This window comes from Chelmon rostratus, chromosome 10, assembly GCF_017976325.1.
Source record: "Chelmon rostratus isolate fCheRos1 chromosome 10, fCheRos1.pri, whole genome shotgun sequence".
NCBI classification, from domain to species: Eukaryota; Metazoa; Chordata; class Actinopteri; order Chaetodontiformes; family Chaetodontidae; genus Chelmon; species Chelmon rostratus.
Window position 1 is genome coordinate 26,341,184 of NC_055667.1, and position 26,069 is coordinate 26,367,252.

Sequence of the window (26,069 nt, forward strand, 5' to 3'; positions counted from 1 at the left end):
ATACAAGCATGCACCTGAGATCACGTCACCTTTAAAGTCACCTGACTTCAGTGTGTTTGTTACAGATGGAGACTCAGGAAAATGCAGAGTGCATGAAACACTGATTTCATGTTTCTCTGAATGTCAGTGTCAGCTGTTTTCATCTCAGTACACCTGACAGAAAAAAGAGAAACATCTTTTAAATGTTATTTCACAATCAGTTCATCATCATCATCGTGTGCTCAGGGTGGTCCTCTGGTGTTCATGAGCCCTTCCCCAACACACACACACACACACACCTCCTGTAACACCACGAGTCAGTGATCAGACAGACGAGAGATTACAGAACAAAATAGTTTTATTACGTCCTCCCAGAGAGAGTGTGTGTCTGTGTGTCTGTGTGTGTGTTTGTGTGAACGTTCATCTTGTAGAAAACCAGGAATCATCTGTAGAACATTTACACCAACAAAAGTCCATAAAAATAGCTTTTCTTCTATTGTCTCCAGTAAACGACACGTGGAACATGTAGAACTCTGTCTCAGAAAAATAAAAGCAGGCCCGCCCCCTTACATCAATAAACTCCCCAGCCAATCACAGCTGAGGAGGGGCGGGGCCACGCAGGATCTGACAGCGACGAGAGGCCACAGAAACAACACATCAGCAACACTCCCCAGGCCCGTCACACGTACACAATATATAGATTTGTACGATCAGGTTATATTTAGATTATGTACAGAAAAGGTTTCCACACGAACCTGCTGATAGAAAACATGTTTACAATTCAAGGTAAGAGTCATCGCCTGCTCCCAGAGCTTCCTGTCTGATGTCATCTGCTGCAAAGAATCATGGGACACTCCCAAAGTTAAACTGCACGGAGTCTTCTTAGTGACCATGTTTCAATATAAATTCACCACATGGCCGTAAGTATGTGGTCAGTTAGTCTGGTTTGATGTTTTAAACAGTCAGACTGTTTTTTATTAGACTTTGTGGCTCTTAGCAGAAATTCACTTATTAAAAACAGTTTTCATGTCAGCTCCACAGGAAGAACTCTGCATTGATTTCATTGATTGATTGATTGATTTCTGCTGGGGACCTGCCTGCAGAAACACTGGAAGCTTGATCAATAATTTCTGATTCTCGCTACATGAACACTACGGCTGTATTAAATATTAAAGGTTAGACCTGTTCAGTCAAACAGTGTAGCAGTCATTTGCTTTCATGTCATTCAGCTGATCACACAGCAGAGCACAGGTGAGGGCTGGAGACCCACAGTCAGTACAGATCAATACATTTGATATGTATCTGTTCAGGATACCTTTCTGTGGACTGGCGTTAAGCGCTGTCCACATACTTTTGGCCACTGAGCTGACTGTGTTCATTTCAGGGAGGTCCCAGAGGGCATTGCTGTCAGAATCATCCAATCAGAGAGCTTCAGTGTTTGTTGCTATGTGGTTGATGCAGGTTGATCTTTGACCTCAATCAATTCACAACTCCTGATCAATTCATTTTTAGATAGTGGATCAATGACTGCAGCTCTAATGGAGTCATCTCCATGGCAACAGGAGGATCAGACAGAAAGCTCCAGATTCCAACAGATGTTCCTAAAAATCTGATGGCAAAAATAAACTTCAGAGATCAGAGGATGAACCTCCTGAAGTTCGACAACAATCGTCGACAGGTGAGAACAGCAGCAGTCAGACATGTGACCGAAGCGTGAGCCTATGAGAGCTCTGCAGTACAAACGCTTCTGCAGTTTGAGAGCGACAATCTTCTGAGAGACGTGATGCTGCCGCAGTTTATGATCTGCGATCAGCAGGGAGCAGATCACTCAGATCAGCGCTGGATTCTTCAACACGTGTGAAAAGTGATGTGCCAGATCTCGACCGAACATCGTCAACGCCGCTTCAGGTGTCCGAACGCGTCGCCGCGTCTGGATCTCATCGCTGCTGTAATCACTCTGTATTTAATTACTGCTAGTCGCAGTGCTGCGGATGACTGCAAATGTCTCAGACCTCAGAAATGTAGAAACCTGTTGATACCAGTTAATCTGTCCCTTTAATATCTCTCCCTGCGTTCGATCATTTCATCAATCGATAATCAATCAATGATCAATCTGTGCTGATTCACAAAATATTGGACTTTGTTTTTTATCTCACATTATTTCACATGTTGGATTACCTAAAAACATTAACTCATTTTCCAGGAAATTTATATCACAACATAAACCGATATCAGAAATTGATAGACCCTAATCAATACTGCAATAATGTTTTCAACCATGGTGGCTGACTTTTCTAATAACAAACACCTAAACATTCAAATGTTTAAAGGTCATTCTGTTGTAGTACAGTTATCGTTACTCATGATTCAACCGGCACATCATTTTTTACAGTGTACTTCCAGCAAACATGACGGCCAGTTTTAAAAATGGTCTGGATGTTACCCAGAATGCAACACGGTTACTAATCAATATAAAAACATTCTTCATGTTCTGCTGGTGAGAGAAACGTTAGCTTGATGTTAAAGATGTCGGACTCAAAGCTTTCCACTAGAAATGGCTTATTTTCATCGTCATGCTCTGAAAGATGAAGCTGTGATCATTTTAAAAAACAATGATGCATCTTTCTTCTGCTGCAGCTCGGAAATCTTTAAGGCTTTGTCGCTCTTTAGACTTTATACACAATAAAAACACGTCGTCTCTGGTAGAAAAATAGAGTCATGCTGTAAAGGAGAGAACAGTCGAACACGATGGCTGGGTGCTGCGTTTATGTCACCACTGAGGCTGGGAAATCACACCGTCAGGAACTGATCTGAGGCTGAAATGAACTGAATGAAAACGTCGGCAGACTTTCAGATTTTTATGCAGATGTCTCCTGAGTGGAAGGTTTTTCCACTTTTGGACAAAAAAATTCAAAGAAGTCGGGTCGGGTTCTGATAGCTGATTCAAGGTGGGATCTGGTTCTAGGTTGGATCTGGTTGATCATATCAGCTCTAAATAACGAATAATAACACTGGAAGCAACTGGATTTTCTAGACAACCCTCCGTCCTGGGCGGTGCTGAGGACTCCTCGAACGCTGTTACCTCTGACGGCGTCTGAACGTCACCTGGTGTTTGAAAAGAAAACTATTTGACAAATAGCTGTGTCATTAACGAATAAGTACAAGCAGACACCAGGTGACGTTCACGAGACACCAGGTGGCGTTCATGAGCTCACGAGACACCAGGTGACGTTCATGAGACACCAGGTGACGTTCATGAGACACCAGGTGACGTTCACAAGCTCACGAGACACCAGGTGACGTTCATGAGCTCACCAGACACCAGGTGACGTTCATGAGACACCAGGTGGCGTTCATGAGCTCACCAGACACCAGGTGATGCTCATGAGACACCAGGTGACGTTCACAAGCTCACGAGACACCAGGTGACGTTCATGAGCTCACGAGACACCAGGTGACGTTCATGAGACACCAGGTGACGTTCATGAGACACCAGGTGACGTTCACAAGCTCACGAGACACCAGGTGACGTTCATGAGCTCACCAGACACCAGGTGACGTTCATGAGACACCAGGTGATTCTTCCAGCGTCTCAACTGACAACCTCCTGCTTTTATTTTTCTATTATTTATTTTTTTGGTCAGCTGAGTATTTTTGGGTTTTATAGACCAAACAATTGATCAACTAATTGAGGAAATAACTTTCATCACCAGCTGGAGTCGAGCTGAGTCTGATTTACAGATACACTATATTGCCAAAAATATTCGCTCACCCATCCGAATAATCAGGTGTTCCAATCACTTCCAGGGCCACAGGTGTATAAATTCAAGCACAACGGCATGCAGACATTTGTGAAAGAACGGGTGGCTCTCAGGAGCTCAGTGAAGTCCAGCGTGGTACTGTGACAGGATGCTACCTGTGCAACAAGTCCAATCGTGAAATGTCCTCGCTCCTAAATATTCCACAGTCAACTGTCAGTGGTATTATAACAAAGTGGAAGTGATTGGGAATGACAGCAACCCAGCCACAAAGTGGTAGGTCACATAAACTGATGGAGCGGGAATCAGTGGATGCTGAGGGGCATAGTGCGCAGAGGTCGCCAACTTCCTGTAGAGTCAATCGCTATAGAACTCCAAACTTCATGTGGCGTTCAGATTAGCTCAAAAACAGCACGAAGAGAGCTTCAGGGAATGGACTTCTATGGCCGAGCAACTGCATTCAAGCCATACATCACCACGTGCAATGCAAAGCGTTGCATGCAGTGGTGTAAAGTACGCTGTTATAGCTGCAGAGGGTGGGCCGACGTCATATTAAACCATATGGATTAAGAATGGGATGCCACTGAAGTGCATACGCGAGTCAAGGCAATACTTTGGCAATATAGTGTACATCAACAGAGTCTTAAATCTGATATGAAACACTCAAAATGAAACCTGAACCCAAACTCTACTTAAGCGGAAACCGTCTGATCCATCATCAATCTGAGTTAGCTTAGCATGACACGACAAAAATGGGAACAGCTGTGAAGTAATAAGTATTTAAACATCCTTTTGTCAGAAGTGTTCATGTTGTTTTTACTCACGACTTCAGTTTCACTGAATTCAAAAGTTCAGCTTCACTCAGTTCCTGGTGTGTGTGTGTGTGTGTGTGTGTGTGTGTGTGTGTGTCAGCAGCCTCGTCGTCACACGCAGAAGCATAGAAACACGTCAACAGCGTCATCACGAGGAGCTTCAGCTCCGCAGCAACAATAACAGCAACGACAGCAACAACCTGCAGCTCAGCAACAGTCAGGGGGTCGGGCTACCGTGGCAACCACAGAGCTCATATAGCATCATAAACAACAACAACGACAATAACAACAATAACAACAACAGTCTCTTTAGAACCATAACACGCGTCACTGTGTGTCCACCGGTGGTTCAGCCTCACTTTGGATTTGGGGGGAAAAAAAACACAAATTTAAAACTTTATGGTTTGCAGAAAGCTGCAGCTCTGTTTCGGTGTTTCTGCTGATTTTGATGTTGCCACAAGTTCAAGTTATTCAAATCACGTCGAATCTCAGAGGAGTAACACTGGATGGTCACACACAGCTAATAAGCTACGATAGCTTCCTACATTTTTGACTCAAAGGTCAAAGTTGATGTAGTTCACTGACTCAGCGACTGACTGACAAACAACATGAGGTCTAAGTGGTCTACCTCATTGGAGTCACTCAGTCATCAGGGAAAAGGTGTAGTTGTCACAAATTGTTCTCAAAGCAGCCCTTTCCATTAATATGCCGTCAGGTGTGAATAAGGCTGTGAGGAACATTCAGTCGTCACTTTAACAGACAGATGAAGCAGCAACGTTCTCGAAGGAAGAGAAAACGATTGTTAACGTGAAAACTTGTGGCAACATCGCCGCAGATTTATAACACCTGGAATCCAGCAGTCACCAGTCAAAGCTGCTCAACAAACGCCTACTGCACGTCTGGAATGAACGCTGAATTAAAGCAACATTACGCAACCACTTCGCTTCAAAGCAACCCGTTAAAATCCTTCTGACGGTGCAATGACTGAACGTCACACTCTGCAACTCCGTCACACACCTTCAACTACAGGTGTCAGCTAGGAAGAAGTTAGCGTCGTCAGCACACGTCTGTCGTTTTTCCAACAGAAATGTGAGAGCTACAGCAGCTACTGAACATGATGAATTTCCTGTTTGTCGGACCACAGATGAGACATGAACGAGGTTGGATGAGCGACAGACGGCGGAGCGGAGTGTTTCTGTGGGCGGCCTTGCTGATACTCTACCAACATTTTACAACTTTATTCACTGAGTTTGGTGAAACTGGATCAAATTTTATGGAGAAAATAATTAGGTGATTTATGAAGTTTCATAACGTAAAGACAACTTTACTTGTTGCTAATGTAACCGCTAAAGGCTGCTAACTGCCATTAGCTGTTAGCTTAGTCAGCTGTGCAGCTAGCTTAGTCAGCCCGAAATGTGAGCTCGGAGCACCGGGGGAGTGTTGGTGTTTACACCACTAGAACAGAGGGCCTGGACCACCCGTAGGTGGTGAAGGTTTAGCAGGGACTGCCGGCAGGGGCAGGGCAGTGGGCTAGCTGGCTAATAGGACCTCTCACTGTACGGCTAACTGAGCTATCTAGCTAATGGCAGCCACAGTTAGCGGCCCCTTTAGCAACAAGTGAAGCTATCTGTCCTTGAGGAGAGTTGAGGCAGAGAAGCTGGAGGACATCAGAGGAAAAACCAGGAAACCTTTGCTCCATAAAATAAGATCCAGATCAGGGTCCTGGTCGCAGCTGCTGTAAGTCACCTCAGTATGACAGCGGAGTAAAAGCGAACTGCACTCAGAAACTGTAAGCGCTCAAAAATATTAAGTCTTGCATGATGTTGCTTTTAAATGATCCTCAGTTATTTATCAATAAAACAAACGCATCATCGACAATTTGAAGCCGAAGGAATGTGACTATGTCCTCAATAAAACCTCTGAACAGATTTCACTCTGTTCTCCTGCAGAGTCGCTTCAGTTCACATGGAAAACTTCTTCCTTTATAAAATATACAATCTGTCACAGAAAGAGACTTTGATACAGAAAGAACTTGGCTGTGTAAAAACTCCCGACGAAGGCTGAAAATCCATCACCATCCCCATCCCTCCTCTGTGATTGGTCAGTTCAAAATGAAGCAGAGGAGTTCTGTCCAATAACAGGCCATGCATAACTGGAGGAAAGGTTGCGGCCAATAAGAGCGAAGCAAAAACCATTAAACAGACCTAAAAGTGGATGAGAGTTAATAAAATGTTTATCTGGGAGTGATTAAATCAAGCTTGCCCAGTACAGTCAGGAGCCATGATGACCACCAGAAAGCAGCCAAGTATTATTAAAGAATGTGCAGAGAACACTGCACTGAAAACAGGAAACTGAAATAAATAACTACTTAAAAAAAAGACGATAAACATCAAAACGCCCCGAAAGAGACGCAGCGTGAAAGATTTGCGATCAATCTGAATCCCGGCTTCACGTGAATCCAGAAGTTTCCTCATGAACACGAAGTTTCTGATCAAAACCACTTCGGTTACTTTGGAAAAGTCTTTTCTGCTTGATCCGAGATGAACTGACAGGAAACGAGGTCTGCCGGCCTTCAGTCTTCGGTCAGTCTGTAACAGTAAATCAGTTCTGATATTAAATCAAAGCTTCTCCAGTAACAAACATCTGGTTCCAGTTTATTTTACCTCATATAAACTGAGTCTGTCGGTTGAACTGAAGCATCAGTTTGTTGACAGACCAACAGTTAATCCGTTATAAACTATCTTTATATCAAAGTTGCAGCCCTCAGTAGAAGAAGAAAAGAAAGCCCTCCACCTCGTCGTTCTCCACCTTTAGATGTGATTTCTGTTCTGCTGTCAGCTTTCAAAGACGCGTTCAAAGTCAGGAGAAGCAGCTGTTTTCAACCGACCCCTCGACAGTGTCCGACTGCTGCTACAGACGCTCTGAGAGAAACGAGGGGAGGGTTTCAGGTGGATGAGGCCCAGACACCCACCTGCTCTCTGCACATTTAAAAAGCATCGTCAGAGGCGTCCGGAGGCTCCGGCATCTCCAACGTTCAACAAACTGGGACTTCTGTCTGTTTGGACGATGATTCTCTGGCTGTGACTAATTCCACAAATGAAAGGTCCCCATAAACCGCCTCTCCCAGTCAGGCAACAGTGCCCAAAAACTACGTGGCTCCTGGTTCCTGAGAGTTTCAGAATCAGTCCAGATCCAGTCTTCCTCCGGGAAGCGAGGCGAGTTCTGTGCCCAGTGAGGAGCTGCTTGAGGCGGGCAGGGAGCTCAGGGTTTCTGGGGTCCGGGGGAGAGAACCACAGGGGTGGACAGACCATCGACGCTCAGAGCCGGGATGTGGATCTGATTACTGCCGTTAGTGGGGAACTGAAGAGGACAGAGAGGGAGGAGGTCAACATTTAAGTTCACTCAGAAACACAATCACACCTTCAGCCACTTTTTCTGCTCATTACACGTCTCAAAGGACCAGAACGAACGGAACCAGTACATTTACTGTACCAGTGTACTCCAGTACAAATCTGAGGTACTTGGACTTTACTTGAGTATTTCCATTTCATATATGTATGTCTTTATTCTTCATTTCAGAGGCAAATACTAAACTCTTAACCTACATCTTTAGCTATTTTTCAGATTGCCATTTGCTCCATTAGCTCCAGATTAGCCGCTTAGACGCTAATGAACCGCGAATTCACACTTCGAATGGAGTAATTCTGCATAATGAGTACTTTCACATAAAGAATGAATTAATCGGAGTATGAAATGAGTTAATAAACAGCTGCAGGTGTGACAGACCACAGTGACCTTCATCCTGCTCGACCTTCACTGCTTCTGTTAAAGTATCGTCAAACAGTTTACTACACGTCTGAATCACATCCTCTGCTTTTAATGTAAAATATCCCAGAGACTCGATATAAAGCTCTAATCCTGCACTTCTATATCACGCACACACACGCACACGGTTGAGTAAACCTCTTTATCTTCATCATATATCTGGATAATCCGCTCTGAGTGTTTCATCTGTCCATGAAGCTGCTGCTGTATTTTCATGTCTGTTTGATCTGAGAATTGAACTCACTTGTTCACTCGTTCATTTTATAAATAAAGCTATACACGAGTCAAAGCAGCTGTGGCGTCTGTTTGAGCATCAGTTCACTCGACCAGAGGGAGGCGACAAAGTGACACATCAGCAAACACACACACACACACACACACACACACACACACACACACACAAGAGGAAGTCTCCTTAAAGCTATTTGTTTTTTCATCAAAGGAACAAAATTACTCAATGCAACAAAACGTTTGTCTCCAGTGTGTTCAACTCAAACCTGAACACACGAAACCGACACCAACAGAGGGTCCACGGAGAATCTGCTGTTTATCATCTCAGTGAACTGAAGCTTTAATAATTCTCTGTTATCTGGTAACAGATGGTGTAAAAACTGAGCCAGAAACCTGCAGACTCTCCAGCTCTGTGTGTGTGTGTGTGTAATAGATAATATATATAATCTCATAGTTTTAAAATATGATCAAACTTTAAATATCTGTTTTCATGTTTCTTAGATGACCTGATGGTGGCGCCAGAGGAACAGGAATTCCTGCTGTGGGCAAAATGAACGTGTGAATCAAACAGTTCTGTTTTGTGTAACAGGCATGTAAAAACTCATCTGTGAAGGTTCTCTGTGTGGTTTCAACACTGAACGTCTGTGACGTTTGCAAAAGTGTGATATGAGCTCTGCAAACCTGTGAACAACCTGCAAAACAAACTTCAAACTCCTCTTTGAAGATGAGCTCTGCAGTTAGTGCAGCTGATCGTCACAACAGCACACATAAACACTGTGTCTGCTCAAAACCTGCCTGTGACCATTTGGTCCAGGTGAATTCTGCGACCCCTCCCTGAAAACACAAACCAGGTAGAACTCTGAGGCCTGTTTCTTACCTTGACCACCTCTCCACCTGCCATCCTACAGGTGACGCCCCATCACTTCTCTGACACATTCTTTAAGAATACTTAGAATATTAAGGTATAGCTACTATTTAAAAAGTAAGCGTGAGACTCAAAACACACAAAGCTTTGAAGTTTTACTTTGGCAGGTCATGGCCAATCACTTCCTGTTACAGACTTTGAGGATATAAGAGACTGACAGTACACCTGAAATGAATGAGAGTAATTTATCTTTATTTGCCTCAGCGGCAGAGACAATCAGGCTTTAATTTTTCTTATTGTCTGTTTTCTGATCAGCTCCTGTTTTGATCTGCTGCTGATACAAACTCAACATTTCCTCCATGTTTACATGTTGCTTTGATAATCAGTGTCAGTTTCTTTTCACAATAAACTACTTGCAGCAGCTCACAGGGCAGAATAACTTCCTTTCCAGTGGTGCTTTTAATGCAAAAAATGACAACGTTGTGTTTTTTGTTTCAGTCTATGTGTGCCATTTAAATAAGAATCAATGCATGTGAAGTGCAAACAGAGAGGTACACTGAATTTAGCATGTGAGACATTAGAGTGCTGCACACTGCACCTGACTATGATCAGAGTTATGAACAGTGGGATCAGTCTATTACCTGGAAGGAGAGTTTGGCCGGGGAGCGAGGAGCGATGGGACTCAGTGTGCTCCAGAAGTGGATGGTGGAGGGAAGAGGACTGGGAGTCAACAGGACCGGAGTCTGGACGGACAGACAAGAACCCATCAGAACAAGAAACAAAATCAAGTTCTCACAGTTCTTCTTCTTGTCTCATTAAGACAGAGAGTCAGAGAGAGAGACAGAGAGAGAGAGACAGACAGACAGACAGACAGACAGACAGACAGACAGACAGGTGTCTACCAGAGCGTGGGAGGTGATGACTGTTGGGGTGAGCGTGTTGGTCGCTGATCCTGGAGCCAATAAACTGTTAACAGCCGCATTCACCTGCAGAGGGAAACACAGGATATGATGTCACAGGCTTCACCTGACAACGCACCTGTTGTTTTAAATAACCTGTTACTAATTCACTGGTTAATGATCTTTAAGGAAACTGTTATATTCAGGCTTCAGACCTTATCCAGGGAGAGGCCAGGGGGAAGGGAGGGGGAGGAGGGCAGCTCCAGGCCCCGCGGCTTCTTTGGTTTGGGAGGAACAGCGTCGGATGTCGAGGTCACCGGAGGAGTCACAGCCGAGGAGGACATCACCGGAGGGGTGGAGGGATCTGATGGAGACAGACAGACAGACGTGAAACTGCTGTCTGCTGTAACACACACAGAGACTGACATCATTAACGCCAATTCAATCAAACTTTTCTTCACTGAACAGCCGGATCTACAGTCACATTCTCCAGATAAACTTTCAATATAAGATCAATAATTTAACATGATCAACTTGATAGTTTTGAGTCAGGACCTTCAGTATTTGGATGAAGCAGTCAGATTTAGTACAACCCCGATTCCAAAGACGTTTAGACGCTGTTTAAACATCAATAAATAGAATGTGATCACCTGCTGATCCTTTCTGACATAAACTCACCTGAAAACAGCACAAAGTCAAGATATTTAATGTTTGAGCTCATCAGCTTCATTGATTGTTGTAAATATCTGCTTATTCTGAATCTGATGCAGCAACACGTTTCAAACCAGTTGGACAGGAGAAACTATAGACTGGAAAAAAAAACACCTGTTTGGATCATTCCACAGGTAAACAGGTTGATTGGTAACAGGTGATAGCATCATGATTGGGTATGAAACGTCCTGGAAAGGCTCAGTGGTGATGTGATGTATCACCTCTGTTCATTAATGTTAAACTGTGTAAAAGTGTCGAAACATGGTCAGATGTTAGTGGGGGGAGTCGTTATCTGTGAGGCCGCAGCAACAAAAACATTCAAAACCGGCTGCAACAGAAACCTCAATGAAAACCTCCATCAGCAAGCTCATGTAACAGTCACTTCCTGTTACCTGTTGGCGTGTCCTTGACCTCCTCCTCCGTCACCCCCTCCCCTGCATTCTGCTGACCTCCGGCCCCAGGCTCCATGCAAGGTGGGCTCTCCACAATGGTGAGCGGGGACTCCGGTTCCCCTGAGCCACAGATCAGCTGAGGAACCTGGAAGGAGAGACGTCACGAGTCATCAGTCTGAAGCACGACTCAGCAGAAATCAGGAGCTCGATCACTGACACAAACTGTTCACGCAGGTCTGATGAAGCTGAGCTCAGTGACATGTATTGAATACTGGATCAGAAGGATCAGATACTGATACTCTGATCAATAAAGCCATTTCATACTTGATTCTTGTGTATAAATTAAACTCGTCAATAAGAGACATTTGGACTAATCACAAACTCTCGACTTCCAGCCTGTTTAATACCTTCTTAATCTCGTCTTTCACACACCACACTGATTTAGGAGTTCACCTCCTCCTCTCACCTCCTCCACCTGTTTCTCCTCCAGAGACACCATCTCCAGCAGCTCCTCCTCTGACGGCAGGTTCTCCTCCTTGATGACGATGGGGGGAGGCGGGGGACGGGTGGGGGGAGGAGCAGAGGGAGGAGGAGCGATAGCAGGAGGAGTGGCCGCCATAGGCGCCTGCTGCTGCTGCTGCTGCTGCTGCTGCTGCTGCTGCTGCTGGGGGGGAGGAGGGTTGATGATGACGAAGACAGGTGGGGGGTGAGTCGGGTGAGGGGCGGCGTGAGGAGGGAAGGCAGCCGGGTTGGCGACTCCCCCGCAGTCATCCTGCTGCGGCCCCTGGGGGCCCATGGACACGTGGGGGGGCGGGACAGGACTCACCGACCCCCCGACCGGACCCAGGGGGATGAGGGGGGTGAGGGAGGATGGATCCCCGACGCTGGTGAGATAAATGTGAGGAGGGTCGCTCAGAGGAGGAGCAGGAGGATTCTGGGAAAGAAAGAGAGACAAGACTCTGAGAGGCCGGCCGAGGATCAGTCTGGACCTGAGACCCTTCAACACACCTGTCCCTCAACCGCAGACCACACCCCCGGTTTTTCATCGATACACAGAGCAGCTCTGCCGTTAAACCCCCCAACACGCAGCTCTTTGCTTACATTCTTTCATATGTCTGTAGTATTAATGTGACCACATTTATATAGGAGGTCAATACAGGTTTTAACCATTCCAGTAACTCCCAGTAGTTCGTCTTTGTCATTCAGGAATATTTATTTTATTCTACAGAGAAATATTGTCAATCTTAATAATAACAATAATAGAATAATACAAATAATTTACAAATACTGTAACATTACTATGAATATCAATATCTGTAGGAATATGCAGAATGAAGATCATCGTTTATTATTATTCACTCTTGCTGTAAAGAATAAAAATTCTCCACTGGTGGAAAATACATGTTTTATTAACAGCACAAAGTGACCATGCAAGGGGCGGGGCCTGATACTGACCTGTGATTGGCTGGCAGTGTTGGCTGGTATCTGGGGGCTGAGAGCTGGAGTTGGACACGGAGACGGCTGAGTGACGATCACCTGGAGAGCAGAGTCACCGACTGACGGAGAGGATTTAGACTCCGATAGTACGCAGACCTGAGGAGGAGGAGGAGGAGGAGGAGGAGGAGGAGGAGGAGGAGGAAAAACGTGAGAGGAGAAAAGATGAGAGAAGGCATCAGCACAGAGGAGTATTCAACATCCTGCTGAGCAGGAAGGCACTGATAGTCCCACATCTGATCCCCGCTCTGAGGCGACCTGCAGGGACCGAGCGCTGATCTGAAACCAGCTGACATTTTGTCCCCACAGTAAAATCTCTCTGTGCGGCTGATTAAGATAATATTCTATGTGTACGACAACATGACACCACAATTCTTAACTATGTGTAAATGGAGACATTCACATACCAACATCCTGTCTGGACTTCAATCTGAATTAAGTGTCTTAAATGCTTCGTGTGTGCCATATTGTTGATGTATCATTAAATATCAGCACGTTTTCTGCCCTTTTTCAGGAGATTCTAACACACTGAATGAACTAATAACTGTTCTGATTACACGCTTGTTAAAGGAAACAAGGCCTAATGTTAGTGATGAATGTTTGAATTAAAGATTATCTCACACACACACACACCTCTCTGGGCGTGCGATCCACCTTAGGGGCAGGGTCTTGTTGCAGCAGCAGCTCTGTTTTGATTGGCCGTGGGTTGGGTGAGGCCTGCAGCGATTGGATGGTGAAGGTGGAGTAGAGGCCGGATTTCATGTAGTCATTACGGGAGCTTTTCTGGGAGCTGCTGGGTGACGAGCGCTGAGGATCAACACAGAAATCAATCGATCAGTCTATCAATCGATCAGTGAGCCAGTCAGTAGATTCACAGTATATTTATCTCACTGTGTGTCCATATCCTGCAGAAATCTACAGCAAAATGAAAAAGAAAGTCAAAGTGTACCTGGGGTAAGCCCTTTGTCGGGCAGCCTGAGGTCACGCCCCCGAGGACTTTTGATTGGCTGTTTGGGTCGGCACTGTCCCTTCTCTGGCCCTCCTCTCCGTTGCGGACCCCCTCAGGTAGAGAGGGGTCGGGCTGACTGACGAACTTGTAGACAAACTTCTGCCCGCTCACCTTCTTTATGATGTTCTGAAAGAAGAACACAAAATAAATGGAAAACCAGCAGCAGGTCTATACAATCCGCCGACTCCGAGACGTCACAACGTTCTGACACTTTTCTTTGGTACGAGGAGCCACGTGTGCTGAACTGCACTTCACGCACACATAAAACACACACAGAGCATTTAGTGCTCAGGCTCTGGCGTTATCTCTTCACACCACAGAGCAACATTCACTCGTTCACATCAAATATGACACTGGACGCTTGGTGATGTAGTGAATATTTTTCTTCTGTAACACAGTAGCAGCATAAACAGTTCTACTGCTGTCAGCTGTAATAGCTTTGACTAATTCTACTACTACTACTGCTATTGCTAAGAGTACTACCTTGTGGTAGTGTACCAGGGTGTTTGTCATAGCTTGTGTGTGGTCCTTTATAACAGCAGAATGTGTAGCAGTAGTATTACATAGCAGTAGTAAAAGGATAGGAAGTTAGTATTACACAGCAGAATTATTACTAGTAGTAACTTATAGTTATACTGGAGAGCGGTACTATAAGGTACTACTTATAGTAGTCTGGCTCAATTTGTTGTAGTTTATGTTGTGTCTGTTCCTGTGCAGCAGCAGTAGTAACAGTTGTATTATTAATAGTTTTGGCAGTAGTGCCTTGTCGTAGTACAGCTGCCTCAGTTTGTCGTATTTCACGTTCTGTGTGTTCTTGTGCAGCAACTGTAGTCACACAACACCGAGTCCAAAAAGTCTGGACTGAATCAGTCATTTCCAATCAAACCAGTTTTCTCAAGTGTCCATGTCCTAATCTCCTGCCCTAGCAGACCACTCCATAGAAGAGCCAAAAGGTCCTCAGGAGCGCCCCCTGTAGTCCAACAGACCTGAGTCTCCTCAGCAGATCCAGTCTGCGCTGGTCTTTCTTATATGGTGGATTTGGACTGTGAGTCCAGTCCAGTTTGTTATTCAGGTGAACACTCAGGTACCTGTAAGATTCAACCATGTCACTGTCTGTTCCCAGGATGTTCACTGGTGGAAGAGGAGAGTGTTTGTCCACCACCAGCTCTTTAGTTTTCCTTGCACTGATCTGGAGGTGGTTCCACTGGCACCAATCCACAAATCCCTGGCTCGGTTCTCTGAACTCCCTGTTGTCCCCATCTGTGACGAGGCTGATGATTCAGAACTGTCAGAGAACTTCTGCAGCTGGCAGTTAGTTCTTTTGTGCCTCAGGTCTGCAGTCTAGAGGTCCTCCTGAGCTCTTTCCTCATTGGGTTTGTTGTGAGGGACAGTTATGTTGTTGGGAGGGGGTCGTCCTCATGGAGGACTGAACGGGGGGAGGGACAGAGGCCTGATCAAATCTACTGACAAAAAGGTTCAGATCTTTCACCCACTTTCAGTCCCCCACAGGCTGAGAGTTGGGTTCCTTTAAGCCAGAGGTGGTTTTAGGACCCTTCCAGACTTTACTGATCAGGAGTAATCCAGGGTTTGTTGTTGGAATAACACCAAAGAGTCCTGGTCAGCATTCTCCACACAGAAGTTGATCTAGTCCATGGACAGTGTGAGAGACTGTCGATGTCCACTGTTCCATGTTGAGAGTGACAGCTTGTACACAGGCAGGAGGTTCAGCAGACTACAATCAGATCTTCCCAGGGGAGGCAGAGCTGAGGTGTTATATGCCTCCTTGGTTTTGGCATAGAATGAATTCAGTATTTTCTTTTTTGTGGTGTAAGATGCAACATATTGAGTGAATGTGGACAGAGAGGCATGAATATAAACTGCCATTGCAGTAACATGCAGGAATTCCCTCAATAATTACCATGTTTTCATGCTAGCTGCTAACAGCTCATTGTCCTCAGTGCAGTGTTGTCCTCTAATAGTGATCCTGCCAAGAGTTACACCATCTGTCATTAACAAATACTGCCGGCCCTCCTCTCTTCCTCTTACCGCTCTCCCTCATCCCATCCACCCGCATCTTCTGGAAACGACCAAGGCGTTCACGTCCAGAGTTGGTGTGGTTAGCCTCGTCCCCACGAACACCACAATGCTACATGCCTGGTATTCCCTCTGTTCTTGAGTCAGAGATACGAGCTCATTCATCTCGTTGTGTAGAGGTCTCACCTTGCCATGAAGATGGAGGGTGACCCTGGCGCAAACAACGGGCTCATGGCTGCTGGATACGATTATAAATGATGCAAAGGCCCAATTGAAAGACCAGGACATGGAGGACGAGCTAAAAAACATTAACTGTACATAGAAAGTACTGAACTAAGCTGAGCAAACATGAGCTAACGTACTGCTGCATTCACATGAAGTTTACAACCACATGTTAAGTAATTCCTTCACACTGGGAGGAAACAGGCGTGATGTGGATAAAATAAGCTAATAATTAATAGCAATTAGCAATTAAACTGACAATATGACATCACCATAGCAACATAGTGTCAAGCATGTCTAGTATAATAATTAGTGGTACCTTGTCATAGTAGTATCGTAGTGCTCGGCTCAGTTTGTCGTAGTTCATGTTGTGTTTGTTCTTGCGGAGCCCCCACAGTCGGGCGACCTCCTCAGCGTCCAGCAGCTTGAACTCTCCATCCTCACCTGTCCACGAGATCAGGTGACGCTGCCGCTGGTCCTCCAGCAGGTGGAGCAGGAACTGCCACAGTGTGATGGAGGGGTCCATGGCTGAGGGGGGACACATACATGCAGACAGACAGACAGACGAGGTTTGGCATCATTTCAATGTTCAGAAAAATGGCGCCGATACGTTCATTTCATTTCGAAAAACCAACCAAACTTCTTACATACACACACATCAGACAGTGCGCTCTGGTGGACAGACCCCGTAATGACTTTCTCTACTGGTATTTATTGTTGTTGGCCAACATAAACTGGAAGCTCACGCTGCTATTACGAATGGGTCATGATATATAAAAAGAATGAGTCTAAAAACGATTAAGTTTAATTTCAGAAAAACAGAAAGTTAAAATCAAATACTATTAAATACTCTTTCAAGCACTCATTCTTATTTTTTCGATGATGTAAGTGTTTTCTCCACGTGTTTCCATCCATCTGCGCAAATTCGTGAATGGAGCTGTGGATCGATCGTACAGACACAGTGTCTGTGTGTCTTAATGTGTGTGTGTGTGTGTGTGTTAGCTCACTGTGTAGCAGCGTAGCAGTACAGACACTGCGTCTGTATGTATTCACTTGTGTGTGTTAGCTCGCTGTGTAGCAGCGTAGCAATACAGACACTGTGTCTGTGTGTTCATGTGTGTGTGTGTGTGTGTTAGCTCGCTGTGTAGCAGTACAAACACTGTGAATGACAGGGTGTGAATAAAGGATAGCTCCCACGGTGGAGACATTCACACCGTCACACAGTTTTTACCGTCACACCACTCAAACCTCGTAGCTAGTAACATATTTCATAAAATAATTCTGTTCTTCTCTCAGTTTTATTCAAGTATTTCTTTGAAGGACTGACGTAAAAAAAAGGTAATACAGTTAAAATTACAGATACGCTGGCTACGAGACGCTGGTTAATTAACTCTGAGTGGTCAGACACACACACACACACACACACACACACACACACACACACACACACACACACACACACACACACACACACACACACAGTGGAGTGGATTAAACTGAAGAAGCACTCTTCATGAGAAAGTGAACCTGTGAGCGTCTCTCCTGAAAAGGTCAACATTAAACAGATCACAGCGATGCCAGTCAGCCATGCAAATGAGCCTCATTACCACTGGCTGACCTGTTACACAACTAACCTATCAAACATCTTGGAAACCATTGCCATGGTGAGAGACCTTTCATTAATGGTAACCAAGGCAGAAGGCCGGGGGGGTGAGAGACAAGTAAACACAGACAGACAGTGTGTGAAAGGCTACTGTTGTTCAGTACTGACACTGCTGCTGCCGCTGCCCTGCTCGAAAGCACTTCAACACAACTACTGACGCTTAATGACATTACAAGCAATAGCTGAATCTACCTTCTTTAATTATTACTATTATTATAACCCCCCCCCCTCATCAATTTCATGTTCTGATTGTAATGTAAATTACTGCAGTATGTCTGCATTTTACTGTGGTGTTTTGGTTTTGTTCCTCTGTTTCCTGGGTGAAGGTCTGAGGGTTGTGAGGGGTTCAGGGGATGTTTTTAAAAGGGAATGCGGGAATGGGAGGGAGGGGGATCCGACAGTTACATGAAACTGTTTAAGTTTAATGCGTCTATATCTTCACTTCTCAGTATGAACTGAAAATGAATAAACAGACTGCAGTGTCCAACCCAGAGCTGCACAACACATCGTCCCAGCGTTGCCATCGTGATGTAAGTAAGATAAATGAGCTCAAACATGTCATGATGGACTTCTGACTGACTCTCAGCTGACGTCAGCTTCGTCCTCAGCGTCAGATCGTGTTGTTAAGTTGGCGTCACTGAAGCCAACTCCTGCTGAAACATAAGCGTTGGTTCTGGACTCAGGAGGAGGAATAATCTGGTGGATGTTTGCATTTTCTCCAGGAGTTGCCGGTCTTGTGGGGACCGGCAGTCAAACCTGGAGCAGAGTTTTCAGTTGTCTTTCTTTCTGTGGTTAGTAAGTGGATTGGAGCTGAGCTGTTTCGGGAAACAAAACGGTGTCTTTACAAAGTGGACTGAGCTGTGGGACTGTGGGGGGCATCTTTTCACCATCACATACACACCACTCTTGCTTTGCTTGCTTGATCTAACACACCTACTGAAAGCTGAATTGAGTTGCGGCCTGTTTGTTTTTTCAGTGCTGGTTTTTGGTGACGCACATTTCCTTGCTGCTTGCTTTTTGTTTTATTGTTTCATGTGGTTTGACGGAGCTATTTTATAATTATTTGTCAGACGTGACTGACTGGCACCCCTCTTCATTTAATAGTGTCAAACCAGCTTCAAAAAAGTTCTAGAATGATTCATTCTTTCCAAATAGAGCTACTGAAGCCATCTGGTGAAAACTCTGTTCTTTCATATCACAATATGCACTGCAGGAAAAAGAAGATTGCGATGGCAGTTTTTCCAGTATTATGAAGCCCTAGTCTAAACTAGAGCCAAACACCTCATTTTAGAGTTTTTTTAAAATTAAAATTATACCAGTGTTAATTTTGATTTGGTTGATGTAAACTAGTTTCTGTCAAATTCCAGTCATTTGATTTTTGTTTGTTTTAGTCAGCACAAATTAAAGACATTTTAGTCTTGTTGTCCTGCATTTTTAATTTCTATATATTCTGAGGATTTGAGGCCACAGCTGTTGCCATCGTTACAGTTACCACGGTTACAGCTGTCAATCTCATCGCTGTTTACTTGTTGACACGTAGCGTCCATGTGACTCTGCAGTGATTCGACACACTGACTCTCCTCAGGATTGGCACCAAAACCCAGAATCAAACGAGCCCTGGAGATGAATTTTTAAAGAAGTCCATCACATGCATGAACATCTGGCTAAAGTGTATCACATACAGGCGGATGATACTTTTATTTTTATTTTACTCAAGTTGCAGCGACGATGGACCAAGCCACTACACCTTCTACTGCCAGTGGTCCAAGCCAAAGACAAGCCCCTTCACAACTGCAGCTAATGGGAGGGTGAGGGGGGAGCAGGTGAAGGAGCGAGCGTGTTGAGCCATCTACTGTGGCCCGCCTCCCGTCCCCACGGCGGGTGGTGGTGGAAGAGAGAGCTACTCTGCCCCTCCCCACAAACCTCTGCGCTTCAGCCTCCTGCACAGTGTGAGAGGGCGTTTCTGACTGCAGCGAACACCATAAGCCAGAACCGTTAAAACCTGAACGAGACCTGTACCCAGTAAATCCAGTTGTGATTCTAAACTCTGAACAGTCCTGTCGGTCTTCCCTGCTCACCTAGCATTAGCATAGTTAATTTAAACACAAGATACTTGTGCTCAAACAGAGGATTCATTCTCAGTGAAGAACCTTACCTAACCTAACCCTAACCCTAACCTACCATTTAGCCAATGCTAATGCTAATGCTAATCACTAAGAAGAACAGAAGAAGACAATACAGTTCTGATGCTACCATTTAGCTAATGCTAAGTGCTAACCGCTACCTGCTAAGAACAGAAGAAGACAATACAGTTCTGATGCTACCATTTAGCTAATGCTAAGTGCTAACCGCTACCTGCTAAGAGGAACAGAAGAAGACAATAAAGCTAGATTCACCTATACTGTTAATGTTAACTGCTAGATGCCAATGCTAACTGCTAAGATACTATCATACTACCACCGTTTTAGCTATTGTTAGCTGCTACAATGCTACCACAGGCCTAGATGCCACATGTAACTGCCGATTGCCACACTACCATCATCTACCCCTGCCTCTCACCAACTGCAGCATAGCTAGCTGTTCTCTCCACTGCAGAGCAGCTGATCATCCAGAAGCTGATTCTCTGAAGATCTAGAGGTGGATTTAGATGTTTGACTGTCACCATCAATCCTGAACTGACTTGATCCTTCTGATCAGGAAATCAGTGATGGATTTATTGTGAAGATTCACACAGCGGCACGTGAAGCCGGATAAACACATAAGACATAAGGATACTGTGTGTGTGAACAGTGAATGGATGAAGCAGCTTATCTCAGTCCTCCAGGCCTCTCTACAACAAAAGGTAGAGCGTGCTGATGGTTTATTTCCACAGAGACGTTGACTGAGCTCCACGCTGCTTTTCATCCCAGTCTGACTCACTTCACGCTGGGAACTGACCAGAGCAACCACAGCTACAAACAGTAGGAAATACATTAAAAACTGTGGAAAAACTGGAACACACCAATTAAATTACAGTTTCTGATTCCCAAAAACTGACAGTGATTAAACATTTATCTGACAAATAGAGCTGTTATTCTGACTCTCTGCGTGATGCTGACAGCAGTGACGGTGCTGGTGATTCACAAAAGCATCTTTTCCTGTTTTTATGTGCTCCACCCTTTTTTCCCCCACTATCTTCTTATGTTTTTGTATGTAATCCTCATTCATAGTCACCACAGTATAATGGGTTCAAACATTGTTAACAGTCTTTCTTCTTGTTCTTGTTGTTACTTGTGATGCTGCTGTTGTTATTAGTGTTGTCATTATTATAATTGGTGCTGATGCAAACTTGTGTCAGTTGACGCTGGACTGTGTTTGGGCTCACATCCACTCAGTTTGTTCAGTGTTCAGAAAGAGAGAGAGGATGAAAAAACAAACCACTTTCTCCACCAGAGAAGAAGAGTGTGGTTTCCTGCCTACATCCTGTTCCACTGTGATCAGTCTGTCAGTCAACTGACACGCAGACGACCTGCACACATCCTTAAAGATACAACCAGTAATAGTAATACTACAGTTCCTGCTGATAGTACTGCGACTGCTCACCGGTCCTTCCCGTGTTCATCCTGTTTTCTGACTCACATCATTGACATGTGATCAGAAACGAGTCATATCTCACCAACACTAACACTCGCATCAGAGTGTGTCAGCGTTGCCAAGACAACGTGTGATAATTACATCACTGACTTCAACCTGTCTCCATGATAATAGTCTACATCACGGCTGTGTTGACATTTTTTCAGCTGTGTCAAACATCCTTGTTACTTTTTTATCATATTTAATCAGCCTCGTCCTGTTTAAGAGTCAAGTCAGGCGTCAGCTGAGACACCGTAACCATGTTTTTAGTCAATGAAAGACGGTTTTTTAGTCATCAAAATATATGGAACTTTTAAATCAATCATATGAAGTGTTTTGTAGCAGTTTTATTTCATCATCTGATGACAAACACTGGTTGAATGAGCCACAACTCTGCCTTCTTAATGTAACACCACCGCCTGTTTCCTTAACCTGTCTCAGCCTCTGAGTGGTGAGTCTTAATGAGTCTCCTCAGGTTTGTGATATTCATACCAGCTATTTACCTGCTATATTTTTGTGTGTAAACTGTTGCCGTATTGCTGATACTCGTACAGCACTGGAAATGGAAGTCTGCAGTCACTCTACAGTATTTGATCTGAGCTCTTTTGTCAATGAAAATAAAGACAGATTCTGCTAAGATTATACCTTTTAACTACATTTTAGTTGCATCTTTTTTCTTTAACAATACTGCATGATGATTTCATCAGTCAATGTCGACGTTGGAGCCGTCTCCTCATGGTCTCCTCTTAGTCAAGAAATAAAAGTCTTTGAAGGACATTTCGCTGCAGTTTCAGTTAACAAAATGAACACTATTGAGGTTCAGTCACAACCCAGATTCAATACAAACTGATCCTTTTTATTTCTAACCAGGGCCATACAGTGCAACATCTGAAAACATGGCTGTGTGTGGTGAATGAAGCTACCGCTGCAGTAACAGCTTTACGATATTTGTGCGAGGGACAGTCTGAAATGGTGCTGAAACTCTCGTCTGACGGAGATCATATTGTTTTAAGACACTGTTTTAAAAAAAAGCCAGAGCCTCTGGTTTGTGTGTAAGCTGAATCGATGCTGCAACGGTGTTAAAAATCACGTCGTCCGCTGCGTAGAATCCATGTTTTCACCAACAGTTCCCACAATTCCTAGGGAACTAGGCCACACATGAGTGTTCAGTCTATCCAGGCAGGAGGTCTGTCCACAATTCAAATCATCGTAATTCGCTGAATACTACTCACTACAGTGAAATATTCACATTTTGCTAACTTATTTTAGAAGTCACATGGTGTATATAAACACACTGTGTAGAGCTGCAGTTTCACAGTTACAGTCTGTAAATTAATCTCATATAAATGTTTAAAAAGACCTGACATAAATGATCTAAAATAAGTATCATGACAGTCACTTAACTTCATGTTATCTTAAAATAAGGATCACTTATTGTGATAAGAAACAATGAAAATAAGGTGAAACAAGAGATCAATCACTGGATGTAACGAGTGAACGATGTAACTGAGTGTGGATGAGAAGCAGCAGCTCTCGTCGTGTTGCTGCAGCAGAACTGATTCCAGGAGACGAGCCTTAAATAATGAGTCCTTTAATGAAGTGACTGTGGTCAATCACTGCAATCTGTTGGCTTCTGCTGAAGAACAGAGAAATCTTCTGGACTCTAGTTTTGGTTGCTACACGGCTTCATGTTTGTTTGTGTAAATCACTGATAAGACACGGATCACAGATTTGTTCTGTGTGATCAATGTGAATCTAATGTAAATGGGTATCATTTATTTATTATCATTTTGCAGTCAGAGGTGTTCTGTATCCGCAGTTTAACATCAGGGACAAATAAAGAAAATGTTTGTGTGAAAACATTTCCTGTTGAGGTTCGGATGGTGGCCTGAAAGTAGCATTGATGTCTTCTGTCAGTAACACGACTTTTTCAGTGATGAACTGAGCTTATTGTGGTGGTTTTTAGAGATGCTAACAGACGTTTTATACTTGTGCAGCACACTTGTGTAACAGACTTTCAACTTCTGCAGCACCCATGATATGTGAAAAAGCTCATGAACAGCCCTGCTCACTCTGTGTTTCTTTGCTGTACTCTGTCGTGTTTCTTTACTTACAGTTGTCATGAAATTAGCTATAGAGACCAGAACCGTATTTTTGCACCAGGCTGTAATAATATGGGGGTCTATGGGGACTGACTCACTTCTAGAGGCAGCCTCAGGTGGACATTTAAGGAACTGCAGTTTCTTGCCCTTTTTCAGCCACAGAGTTTTATGCTTGGTTTTAAGCACCAAGCTGGTTTTGTTTCTGGTTTGCACCTCTTCTTCTTCTGCTCTGTTGACTACAGCCACGCATGACAAAGCCTATCCCACCGAGTCTGACGAAACAATGCTTTTCTCCTTTGTGCGATATTTAAATTTGGTTTGACACTTTTCATTTAACATGACCAGTGTAACTTAACAGTTTTCTTGAGGACTTGTGACCTCACACCACCTTGGCTTCGGACCTGATTCAGGTGGTTCAGCGAGGACGGAGATGTTTACAACCTGAAAACACACCTGAAGGCACCTGGTTTAGAGCAGACGTGTTCTCAGGCTGCAAGTTTCTACATGCTGCTGGTGCATGAAAACAAACCAGGTCCAACCCAGCTTTTAATATAATGATAATAACTGCTTTCACATCCCACCTCAAAACACACACACGTTCACACACGCGCTGAGCTGCAGGCTGCTGCAGGCCTCAGCAGCTTCCACACACCTGTTGCAACGCTGCTGCAGCTTCTCTCCAAACTGCATAGAAACACAGGCAAGGCTGCAACACACACACACACACACACACACACACACACACACACACACACACACACACACACAGAGAGAGAGAGAGAGGGAGCTGTATCCTCCATCAGCAGCATGTAAACACAGCATGAAGAAGCTCCATTAGCAACACGTCTTACCGTTTATCAGCGGGTTAGAATCCATATTCAGCTCAATGTGCCGTCTTGTGTCTGTGCTGTCTGTCTGTCAGCAGGCTCAGTCCTCCTCCATGCTGCTGTGTTGTGGTGGTTGGTGTCTGTCTGTCTGTCTGTTGGGGGTTGTCGGAGCAGTTTACAGCTGTCAGAGCCGGACTGAGGAGGCGACGTTCAGCAGCTTCTCCCGCGACCTGCTGGCGTTATGTAACCGCTCCGAGCTGCTGCCGAGCTGCCGTCGCTCCATGCTAACAAAACCACTCACCGACAGCTCGAAAATCAAGCTAGCTCGGCCCAAGAAACACCGTCCAAAAACACCGACAAAACAGAAAAAAGTCAAATTATGTCTCAGAAATCACTACCAGGCGCATTTACAGCCCTTAGCCCCACATCATTTAGTGCCAATTAATATGCTAATGTTAATTTTTGACAGCCTTAATTAGCATAAAAATGTGAGTTACCTATATTTCTGAACATGTCCATAAAGTGAGTTGAGGTGTTTTAATTTCCGTTACATCCCTGCTGTCTGAACCTGGACGTGTTGACAAACGCTGATGGGAGTTAGCTGGCAATGCTAACGCTGCCAAGCTAACGCGTTTTTTACGGTAAAATTGTGTTATTTTTATCTTCCCGACGGATTCTGAAGCAGTCGCTTAGCCGACGGGCTGCCGCTCATGTTTTAGCCCTGGCAAAGTTTCTCCAACTTCAGGGTTTTCCTAGGGCTGAAGCTGCTAGCCTAGCATGCTAATCAGCTAGCCTAGCCTAGCCCAGCTTGCTGCTGTGACAGCCCCCCGCCTTCCTCTCCTGCTGGTGCGTCAGCCTCAAAACAGCGCTGTTGACTGCGGACCAGATCCACAGAGTTCACCAGAGACCCTCCAGCGTCCTCCGACACGGAGGAAAAGTAGTTTGTAAAATCCGTCTGATTGTTTGTGGGCAGCACGCGGACTGAAACCTCCGTCTGTAAACACTAAATTCATCACTTAGATGTGTTTTCCCACTTTCTTCCTGAACAGACGAACGCCTTTTCACGACTTTGACCACCGTCAAGTTACCGGCAATTCAAACAGTCACACTTCCGGTGATGGATTTCAAGATAAAAATGGTCTGTTGCGTTTGAACGTCCACTTTTCACTCCGTCTGCTGATAAAGCCCACCAGATGCGTCAGAAAGCCCCGCAAATTTTCCAGTAGTCTTAGTGGACCGGGTAATGATTTTTTTTTTATCAAGTAGGGCTGTAAATACCAACAGACTTAGGTCATGATGGATATTATAGATATTATGGATACCATCTGGATTATTATAGGCACTGTTTTTATGTCAAGTCCATTTAATTTCTATAACCCAAAATCACAATCAAAAAGTTATCTTACAACACCTCAAGGCTCTATTCAGAGGAGGAACAACTGCACAAAAAGCACTTTAATGGAAAGATTAGATGGATTCTAGAATCAGAATTACATACATGACACCCGACCATAATGTAGAGAGATACAATTTTCAGAAATTACAATTGAACACTTAAAACAATAAATAAAATTGATGAGACTGTTATTTTTAATACAAAGAAAATTATAGGTTCAGTTGGTGTGGCTCTGCCT

At 44.4% G+C, this 26,069-nt stretch overlaps 1 protein-coding gene across 1 annotated transcript; it reads right to left on the reverse strand.

Annotated features, from left to right (window-relative positions):
• Positions 1 to 325: 325 nt before the first annotated feature.
• Positions 326 to 25,513, reverse strand: elk1 (ETS transcription factor ELK1). Its single transcript, XM_041945933.1, has 12 exons — positions 24,933 to 25,513; positions 24,460 to 24,755; positions 16,551 to 16,759; positions 13,916 to 14,101; positions 13,600 to 13,773; positions 12,928 to 13,065; positions 11,939 to 12,406; positions 11,473 to 11,617; positions 10,585 to 10,733; positions 10,373 to 10,456; positions 10,112 to 10,213; positions 326 to 7,909 (listed from the first exon to the last, which is right to left on the reverse strand). Exons 2-12 carry the CDS (start codon positions 24,482 to 24,484, stop codon positions 7,811 to 7,813), a joined length of 1,779 nt encoding a protein of 592 aa, XP_041801867.1. The 5' UTR covers positions 24,485 to 24,755; positions 24,933 to 25,513; the 3' UTR covers positions 326 to 7,810.
• Between the last annotated feature and the right edge of the window lie 556 nt (positions 25,514 to 26,069).

Bases quoted from the DNA above. Each gene is read 5' to 3' on its own strand.
- elk1 (XM_041945933.1), bottom strand. From the start codon at position 24,484: ATGGATTCTAACCCGCTGATAAACG. The intron at 11,618-11,938 runs GTGAGAGGAGGA...CTCTCCTTCCAG, and splicing joins AGGAGAAACAGGTGGAGGAG to GTTCCTCAGCTGATCTGTGG. The intron at 10,214-10,372 runs GTAGACACCTGT...CTGTCCGTCCAG, and splicing joins TCATCACCTCCCACGCTCTG to ACTCCGGTCCTGTTGACTCC.